Source organism: Acanthisitta chloris, unplaced genomic scaffold (genome assembly GCF_000695815.1).
Source record: "Acanthisitta chloris isolate BGI_N310 unplaced genomic scaffold, ASM69581v1 scaffold42064, whole genome shotgun sequence".
NCBI classification, from domain to species: domain Eukaryota; kingdom Metazoa; phylum Chordata; class Aves; order Passeriformes; family Acanthisittidae; genus Acanthisitta; species Acanthisitta chloris.
Window position 1 is genome coordinate 424 of NW_008669479.1, and position 10175 is coordinate 10598.

At 41.0% G+C, this 10175-nt stretch overlaps 1 protein-coding gene across 1 annotated transcript; it reads left to right on the plus strand.

The window, feature by feature from the left end:
- The first annotated feature begins 708 nt into the window (after positions 1–708).
- ANGEL2 (angel homolog 2 (Drosophila)) lies at positions 709–9871 on the plus strand. Its single transcript, XM_009073323.1, has 6 exons — positions 709–1140; positions 3220–3473; positions 5873–5942; positions 7619–8040; positions 8996–9122; positions 9807–9871. Exons 1-6 carry the CDS (start codon positions 711–713, stop codon positions 9869–9871), a joined length of 1368 nt encoding a protein of 455 aa, XP_009071571.1. The 5' UTR covers positions 709–710.
- Positions 9872–10175: the final 304 nt, after the last annotated feature.

Below are 10175 nucleotides of genomic sequence, written 5' to 3' on the forward strand. Positions count from 1 at the left end.
GTTTTTTTTCTCCTGAGGAGAATGAAAAAAACCCACCTAATTTTCATTATTTCAATTGCTAAGCTGTGGTTTGCCCTCCTGGAAGAGAAGTAAGAATACAAATTTAGTCTCAAGCTGGTGCCAGAGACACCGTGAGGGTTAGTCTCTTTATTTCGCTGTCATGTTGGTGTTGCAGTTTGAGCCAAGTCAGTGGCTTTTTAAACAAATTCATAGAATCATAGAATCAGCCTGGTTGGAAGAGACCTCAGAGATCATAGAGTCCAACCCTACCTGCCTGAAGGAAAGTGGTTTTCTGATTCCTTTCAAATAGCCTTGTGATAGAGTTAATGCAGCATGCAAAAATGGCCTTTCTGAAAAAGGTCGTTCCCCTGATCACTTGACAGATCTGATAGTTGAATTCTACGTGGCAGAAAATAAATTCTGTGTAGTTATTCAGCTGGATAGGGTTCGGACCCTGAATGGCATTTGTAAATCTGAAGGGAGAAAAAGGATGCAAGATCACTGTGAACTCCCACTTTGCATATTGTTTAGCTAAATGTTTAAATACCTTGTATATATCTGAAATGGTTTGAATATCTTGTATGTGTTAACTTGCAGAGAAATAATATCTTGTATAAGTTGTGACCACGCTGACTTGCATCAACAGCCTTCTACAGGCAGATGTAGTTGTGTGCTAGTAATGATACCTTTGCTTTTCCAGCAGACACTCCATGCTGCCCCGCCACGTGCAGAGGCTGGGCAGAGACTGGGTCGCCCACTGGAATGGCTCCCAGATACTCTCCATGAACAGCCCAGTTTCCAGCTGTGTGAGATGGGCCACTCACTATCCTCCCTGGGCCTCATTTCCACTTCCTACTCCGGCTGATTTCTCAGCAAACTGGAGATTCCATCCATTTTTTGGACCTTGGAGACAGTTTCAGAACTCTAATTGGCACCTTGATAACTACACTAGAGGTTCTTCTTTTCACCTGCCTAACCCCAGTATGAAATCTGAGGGAGAGGAACCACTGACAAAGAAGAGAAGACTCAGTGGCCAGCATGATACTTCAGCTCCGGAAGGAGAAACAAACTCCTCTGATCAGAAGGAAACATTGTGTCTTTCTACAGCACAGGATGAGGAAAAAGATAGAAGCAAGAAAGGTAAAAGATTCTTTTTGCTCATTTTTCTTGTTTATTTGTAATGCTAAATACACCTAGTGAGTTATGAGCTATATTGCTTGCTCCTTTTGAGTTACTGTTTTGCTTGGCACCCCTCTCAGGAAAACATCTGTCTTCGAAGTGTTCCAGTTTCGTAACGCTGTTTAGTCTGTATGCTCGTGTTTTGTGCTGTCAAACAGTCTGCCAGAACTAGGTTCACTGCACTTGGCAGTAGAACACAGTCAGTTGTGCAAGGGTTTGCCCAGCTTGGGGAGTCCTGAACTTGGTTCAAACAACACTCCGGTGTCTGTCACTAGATCATGTCTGTAACTTGGGAACTCTTTAAAAGGCAAAAGATTTGGCTGAGTTGCTGTAGGGTTGAGCTGGGCTGGCAGTAGTGTAGCCTCGTTCCTTGTGCTCTACCTGAGCTCATAAGCCCTGCTGGACCTGAATTGGTTTCTTTCCAAACCAGTTGAGTTATCTGTGACCTAGATAACCAAGAATTAACGGACTGAGATTTGGTGGTGTTTGCTTCCAGTGTGATTTGTGATTTCAGTTTTACAGCTGGCATGTTAGCAAGTTTTGTGTCAGACCATGTCTGGCAGAGTAAGCAGCAGGTGTGCTTATCCAGATAAACACAGTAAGAAGTGCAGAGTTGTCTACTCAGCTTAGTAATAGATTTTCATGAAACTTCAGAATGTTTGTGTTAGCTTATCACAGGTAGGATCTTCTACACACCATCCAAACATTTTATTGAGTTTTGTGAGTATTAGCTGTTTTGTCTACTGTGAAGCAAATATAGGGGCACAGTCAAAATTAAAGCCCTCTTGCATAAATCACTTCCTTAGCAAAATAAACTGGAAGATGCTATCAGCCTCCCAAAGGGAATTTTGGACACAAATATCCATAAAACTTAGAAACATCATATCCTTCTTCTGGAGCTGAAGAAATGGAGCTTGCTTTGTGCCTTAATCTCACTGAGTTCTCTCTTAACCCTCCTTGATATACCTTTATCTGTGGGTGTGGTTGGCATTGTGGTCCTTCCTATTTACCACATGTTGTAGTGTGATGGTAATTAAAGACACCTGCAGAGGAGCCATGTGGCTTCCCTCCCCCTATCCAATCAGTACTTAAAGCCTTGCTGTAGTCACTGGAAACACTAGGTAAGGTCCTGAATAATACAAACAGCAATGAAATTTACTTCCCAAATAGGGCAGATAGTAACAGCTGTGGGTACAATCTGCTGCTGGTTGATAGCACAGGTAACTGGGCCTCAGCGTGATCTCAGATGAGTTCAGATGTAAAGGCAGCAAGACATCTCTGTCCATGAGGTTTCTAAGTGGAGAAATACCAATGTGGAAAATAATTGGATGCTTAATGATGGGCAGATATGTTATTATAAACTTTGATATAGTGATACAAATAATAAGTATGGGATTAGAAATGGCAGGAAGGCAAAACAAGCCTTCTCAGAAGTTCTTGGTCATTCTGAAACTTAATCATTTTTTCATTTTCCAACCTCACTGAGGAAAATCAGGTTCATTATTTGTTTTGGGGACCTCTGTAGTGTGGCCCCTGTTGCAGCTTGTGGTTGAGTTTTATAGGATGTACACAGGATAGAGGTGAATCCTTTGATTCCTAACCCTTTGTTAGTCATGGATAGAGAGATCAACAAGATGCCCATCTGCTGCTCTGAAGAGTGTACCCCAGGCTGACACACACCACCTCTGCTGAGGAGGTAGTGGCAGAAAGCAGAGTAAGACTCTCAACAGACTGGGTTTGGCTTACCAGTTTGACAGCCTTTCTGCAGAGAGCAGGGGGTGTAGTGTGGACTGCAACAGTCTCCTGAGAACATGTCAGTTTCCCAGTTTCAAATCGGTTGAAATCAGGGTATAGAATGGTTTTGTGCTATGTAAAGTTCATTTTCAACAGAGGGTCTAAATCATTGCTAATCAAACAGGCTTTTAGAATTGCTTAGCAATCTGAAAAAAAAATAGTTGTCAGTAGAAGGATTTCTAAGAGCAGTAAGAAGTCATATGATGTGTTACATAACTTTTTTTCTGCTTCATGTGCTTTTAACAGGAACTGTCAAAAGACACTGGGAATATTTCTGTCAGCACAGTAGAACAATGAAAATCTCTGAAAATAAAGAATCTGACGAAACCAATGCAGAAAGTGAGGCAAAATTTGATTTTACAGTCATGTCTTACAATATCCTGTCACAGAATTTGTTGGAAGATAACTCCCACCTGTACAAACACTGCAGGCAACGTTTGCTATTCTGGACATACAGATTTCCCAACATCCTACAAGAAATCAAACAGCTGGATGCAGATGTGAGTAGAAAATGAGCATGTGGATATTCCTTAAGAAGTGATAAACTGAAGTAGCAAATTCTTGCTGTTCATTTGTTTTGATAAGTGGGCTGTCTTGTGGACCTGACAGCTTTTAGTTATGTCATGCTTAACAGTGGTTTTGATTTACACTTATGCAATTAGTGTCTTCTGTGTGGCTCTGCAGCACATACCACTCAGTGTTGCCTCTTTTGTCCGGAACTTCCCAGAATGATCTTTTTGACATGACTTTGATGTTCTGCTGGTACACTGCAAGTTTTTTTGGAATTCCAAAACCTTCTTCCTTCACACAAATCTTTCTCGACCTAGAGCAAGCTTGAGCAGAGTGCACTAAATAGTGTTGAACATAGAACAGTGATACTTGTATAGACAGAGGTCCACCTTGTTTAGTGTCTTGTTTTTAACAGTAGCTGATGATAGATGTGTAGGGTAGGAGAACAGGGCACCTTTCTCCAGGCGAGTCTTGGTTTGTGAGACTGTACAGTTTGGGAAGCACCAGAGCTGGAAGTTCTCTCTTTAACTGTGCCCTAAGTTACTTAGTGCAAAGGACATGCAAGATTGAATAGCTGGTCACTATTTGCAAACAATTAATCTTGCACACCAGGCTTTTGTGGAGGAAAATAGTATGTGTGCACACAGAAGGGTCAAATTAAGGCAGTGTCCGGGACTGGTATTTTCTATCTTCCACGTGTGTGACCTTGACTTCATATTTGTTTAGGTAGTAGTTACACCAAGTCTCTGTATAGTCAGGGAATAAAACTCCCTTTCTAAAATCTGGCTGCTAATCCATCAGACCCGTTTGTTAGACTAGGTAATGGAGAACTTATGTCCGAATCCTTTATTTGGAAGGCAGACTCAAATGTTTTACTTTCTCGATTGTATGAGAACTGGAGTGATGAGCCTGCTATGTGGATCTCCATTTTCTTGACATTTGTGTTCAAGGCTGCAAGAAAACTGCAGGTGCATTCATGTGAGACTGATTCAGAAGTATTCCTCTCAGGTGTTCATTTCAGGTTCATCTGGTTCTCTCCACCATTGGACTTCTGAACAAGCTTGCTGTTCTCTACTGAGACATAACTCTAAACTTCTGCTTATATTGGGGTCTGGAACAACACTTTACTGTGGTTTTGGTTGGTTGTGGTGGTTTTTATTTGGTTTTGAGGACACTTATCACTTGTTAGTCTTAATTAGGAAGTCAAGTCAGTAAACTTTTTGCTTCAGTCATTGTTCAGACTAACCATTGTACAGTGATGGAATTCAACCTGTTTGTGTCAGAAAACCATACTGGAAAAAAAGTGGTTTACTACAACTACAGAAAAATGGCCTTGTGCCATTTGAAAAATGCAGTTATGTTAGTATATAGCCAGGAAGGTGGAAATTAAAGTCCCCTTCAAGTGCCCTTTCTTCCTAATAAATTTATGCATACTCTATGTATGTATCTTTACAGTGAGATACCTTAGAGGGCTTTCTGGGAGGAGCATTGGTCAGAGGGGCTCTGGTGAGCATCTGCCTGGTGCTATTAGTGGTGACAGACAGTTCTCCAGGAGGGAAGGGTTGGAGCCAAAGCCAGTCCATCTAGCAAAGAGCAGTTCAGCTCGGGGTACTTGCTAAAGTCAGCAGAGCCACACAACCCAGCACTGAGCTAAGGAAGTGATGTGTTGTATTGCATGCTCCCAGACCCTGGTAGGTACTGATGCCCTTTCCACAGAGAAATTTATTGCTAAAGGACATAGCTTTTTAACTATTTCATTGGTTTGAACTGTAACCTTAAAGTGAAGCAGAGACTTCAGATTGTTGCTTGAGATTTGACTGTCCCTTGAGACCTTGAATGAGCTGGTGTCAGGTGGGATAGAGGAGTCTGTTGCTGCAGTTCACCAAGCAGGGGTAGCTCCTTACCCGTTGGGAACCCAGTTCTTCATCACATTCCCAGGTGGCTGTAAATCTGTGTGCAGGAAGAAGGCTCCAAGATGCTCAGAGCTTTCCTAATGGAATGTTTTGAGGTTGATCTTTGATTCAGGTTCTTATAATATGGAAGCTTGTTGTCCACTCTGTAGTATGCCATTGGCCTCTTCATCCCACTGCTCTGGCACTTAGCCCTCCCTGAACTGCTGAGACTATATTAGCAGGTCAATGTTTTGATTAAATTTAATCTCACATCTGAAAACGTATGTCTAAGAAAGAGTGGGAGGAGTTGGGGCCTTCTTTGTAATCCTGAGGAGATTTTCTGTAAGGCAGTGAATCCTTTTGTAGGATTATGGAGTCAAAAAGCTTCTGATTTTTTAATTTCTTCTAACACCTGTACAGACTGGCCAACAGAGATGTGCTCTGGTAATATTTTCATGCACTTACTAATACATTTTAATTGTAAATTTTTGTCTTAGGTGCTCTGTTTACAAGAAGTCCAAGAAGACCACTATAGAACAGAGATCAAGTCAAGTTTGGAATCCCTGGGTATGATGAAACTCTTAGGACCAAGATACTGTCTTCTTGCCTGCTCCAGTACTATTTTCCTAAAAACTAATCTCTTGTAGAATCTCAGTTTTCCTGTCATCATGTGCAACAATGTTGTGTACCCCCTTTATAAATTCATCAAATGCTCCCTTTAAACTAGCATAGTGTTTTATTGCCAGTATTCCTGTTGGATCGCTCTTCATAGGCATGTTTTTCTGGCTTCAAAGCTTCCAAATATCAGCACTGAATTTTATCCATGGTCAGTATATATTCATTAGCTTTTCTACTAGTGCTGTCAGTCAGTCTAAGTAGCACTGTCTTGTCACTCTCCCTCATGTGAATTTATGGAAGGAGCATGTTGCTAAGAGTCTGATTTTATGGTGGGTTAAACTGATCTCAGTGTTTTGTGCCCTGCACCATCTTCCAGTTCCAGGTTCCCACTCTCATCCTGGCACTGGTACTTGTCTGATCCCAGGAGAAGCCAGTGAAGCAGCAGCACTGGACTGATAATTTTTTCTTTCATGGTTAGTGGAGGTAGTTTAGCTCCCAGAATTGAGTATTTATAAACAAAGTAGGGTAGTGGCATTACTGATTTAAATCCACTTGAAATGTGAAACACTCTAGGGCCAGGCTTATGTGGGCAAGTGAGCTTCTAGCTACTATACATGAAGATGTGGAATTTGCTTTAGCTCTTTTCTTCTCTCTCCCTAGCTCCCAGATGCATGTCCTGTCCCTTCTCCCGGGCTCTCTTTGCCACTCACTAGACCTTTACCGTGGTGAAATCCACGAGTCCAGCAAAATACTATCCAGACTAATTTTATTTTTCTAGATTAGTTCTCTGGTGGCTTACTGAGTTAGCAGTAAGTGCCACAGCAAGTGGCAGGAGCAACATGGCCTGAAGCTGGGAGATGGGAGTTCCCATGTAGATCCCTTGTTCTAGCAATGATGTGAGCTCAGAGGTCAACTTGCCCCACTTCACTGAGGCTGTATTTCATATGGTATGGATGGGACAGAGAAGCATTTTTAAGTGGCAAAAACTAGATACTGTTTCAAGATCTAAATTATCTTGCTTATCTGGTAAATCACTATTTTTAGGTGGACTTGGCTGAACTCCAGTGCTGTCATTTGATAAGTGTCTCAGTTTCCCTCTTGAAAGCTTTCCAATTGCTGCTAATGGGATAATTGCATAGTTGTGTAAACATGTTTGAGACCTTTGTTCTATGAATCATTTTAGACATTGATTTATGGCTTAGAGTGATTGAGGCTTTTGACTGGAATGCTTCACTGGTATTATTCCTAAACCATTCTGGTAACATCCAGTAAAAACTTCAGTACACAAGTCCACTTATATGTGACTTGTGGGGCTTTTTTGTCATTTTGCTTTGGGGTTTTTTTGTCCACATGAGGAGAGAAGAACATGGCTATCTTAAACTATGTAGCTGTTTACACATTACAAAGGGTATTGGATCAGGTTTCCTGTCCTGTCTTGATTCAGTTTAGATAGGACAGAAAGACTCTTGTGGTCACTTTTGTATCTGAATTTCACATAGCCTTTGGTACTTCAGACTGGTTGTTGACTGTCATGAGAAAAGCAGTGTGAGGCTTTTCTAATATTTTTGTTTCAAAATCTCTATTTATACAGTGGTATTTTATGTATTTAATTGTCTTTCTTGCAGGGTATCACTGTGAGTATAAAATGAGGACAGGGAGAAAACCTGACGGCTGTGCCATTTGCTTCAAAACTTCCAAATTTAGCCTGATTTCATCAAACCCCGTGGAATTCTTTCGCCATGATATTCCACTCTTGGACAGGGACAACGTTGGACTGGTGTTGCTTTTGCAGCCTAGATTTCACTCCAAAACTAACGCTGCAGTCTGCGTAGCCAACACACACCTGCTCTACAACCCAAGGCGAGGGGACATCAAACTGACCCAGCTTGCAATGCTCCTGGCAGAGATTGCTAGTGTTGCCCCTCAGAAGGATGGTACCTTCTGCCCAATTATCATCTGTGGTGACTTCAATTCTGTTCCTGGTTCTCCATTGTACAGATTTATAAAGGAAGGAAAGTTAAATTATGCAGGACTTGCTATAGGGAAGGTAGGCTATGCTTCTCACTTCTCACAAAGAAAGGTTAATGCTGCTGAAAGGGAAATATTTGAGTGGTGCTAGCATGTCGTATCTGGTATTATTTCCATTGCAAGTGGCTGTCTTAGTGCTCTCTATGCAGTCTGCAAGGCAAAAGTTACTGCAGTACTTACATTCCTTAGGGAATATTGTATTCACTTCCAGCATTCCAAAAGGAAAAGCTCCCCAACAACTGTTCTTGAAATGTAGTTATCCGCAGGACAATTGTATCACTGTGTAAGTGTCCCAGTCTTTAAGTAGGATAAAATAATTACTTAATCAAATACATCCTGTGCACTCCATGGGAAGATGACTCTTATTTTAGATGAAGTTGGTGACTGGAAAAATTGTAGAAGCAAAAATGCAGTTATCTGTTGAACCTCAAGTGTTTCATGTTAAATGATCTTCTGTTGTGAGCTCTTGTGTCAAGCTGTTTGGGTGTGTCACAGGCTGTTTAAGTAACTGGAATACATACAGTGGGAAAACATGACCAAAAAACAGCCTCACTGGTGTTCTTTGCTAGTGGGTACTTGTTTCACACCCTGCTTTGACTTGACTTGCTCTCAGAAGAGTAAGCATCCTGAAGCTAAAGTCAGCATCTGCTGGAGAGTTCTGTACACTCAGCCAGGCCTGTCATGTTGCTGAAAGTGTTCTTGGTAGTCCCTCAGTTTCACAAAAACTGTCTGGAAAAATTGGGTAGCTGCAAAGAACTTCCTAAACATAAACAAAGGGGATGTACATAAAGGGTAGTTTTTTTACAGAGATTTGGGAAGCCATTATAGAAGATTTATTCTAAGGGGCTGAGGCTGCTTTTTTTGCTTAAAACTTTACCAAAAGTGTTCACTTAGTTTAGGTTTGTTTGGGGGGGGTTTGTTTTTTTTAAAAATCAGATTTATGTCTAAAAATAAGCTCCTTTGGTCTTTCTCAGGTCTCTGGACAAGAAGAGTTTCCAAGGGGACAAAGAATCTTATCTATTCCAATTTGGCCAAAGAAGTTAGGCATATCACAAAACTGTGTATATGAAATAAAACAGCAACAAAAAGAAGAAAATGCAGGTCAGTTTCTGGGTTGATGAATTTTGTGAGCCTGAAAGTATCATTCAGGTAGCACTGAAAAACACATGTTCTGTTCTAGTGGGGGGAAAAACCAGAGAGTCTTGAGCTTGAGAGACTTCCTTGTTGAGCTCATTAGAATGTAAAGTTACTTATTCACATAAACATTTGCAAATTTGAATCTTTAGGAGATAATAGAAATTGCCATTCAGGAGTTGGTGCATAATATTTAAACTACTGTGTCTGCATGATGAAAGCCAGTCGTGCTGGGACTGGGAAGAGAGAGATGAGGCAAAGCAGCACATGGACATAATGTGAATGAACGTTCTGCCTCAGTGTTTATGCATTACAGTGTTGGCACTTTATGGAACAACTGGGAAAAGCAAGTGATTCCTTGCTGAGTATTACTACATCTTTCATCCACCTTCTTTTTTCCTTTGACAGAAAAAGTAATTTTGAATGAGTGGGACATAATTTGAAAGAGTCTTTAGAGGGGATCTTAATAATGGAGCAGAAGAATTTAATCCAGCTTTGTGAATTGTATCTTACCTTCTGCAAAAAAATAAGTGTACTTATAGATACTGTTTTGATACTGTTTTCTGTAGCTTTTCTTTTATATAGATCTTCAACATTGGTCTCACCTACATCCTATTTTTGAAAGTAAATTGAATTATTTTTATTTTGCAGGAAAAAGGTTGGAAACAGCAGAACCAGACAACACTCAGGAGATTGTAATAGCATCTGAAAAGTAGGTGTTGGGGGGAAAAAATGGAAGCCCTTGGAGGGTTGTTTTGCTTTTAGGCCCAACTTGTATCTCATTCCAGATGTGGATACAGGATGCTCACCCAACCCAGCCTACCCTTTTGGCCAAAACAGCATTGTCCATTTAAATATGAAAAGGCTGGTCAGACAGCAGAAGCCTAGAATTAGAAGTGATGGAGTGTGTGTTCTTTGGGGAATTTGCAGATATTATTTAAGAATGCAGGGGTGAGGAGCCAGTGCTGTTTAGAGGGTACTGTCTGTCTGCTTACTGAGTGAATGCCTTGGACATTTTTT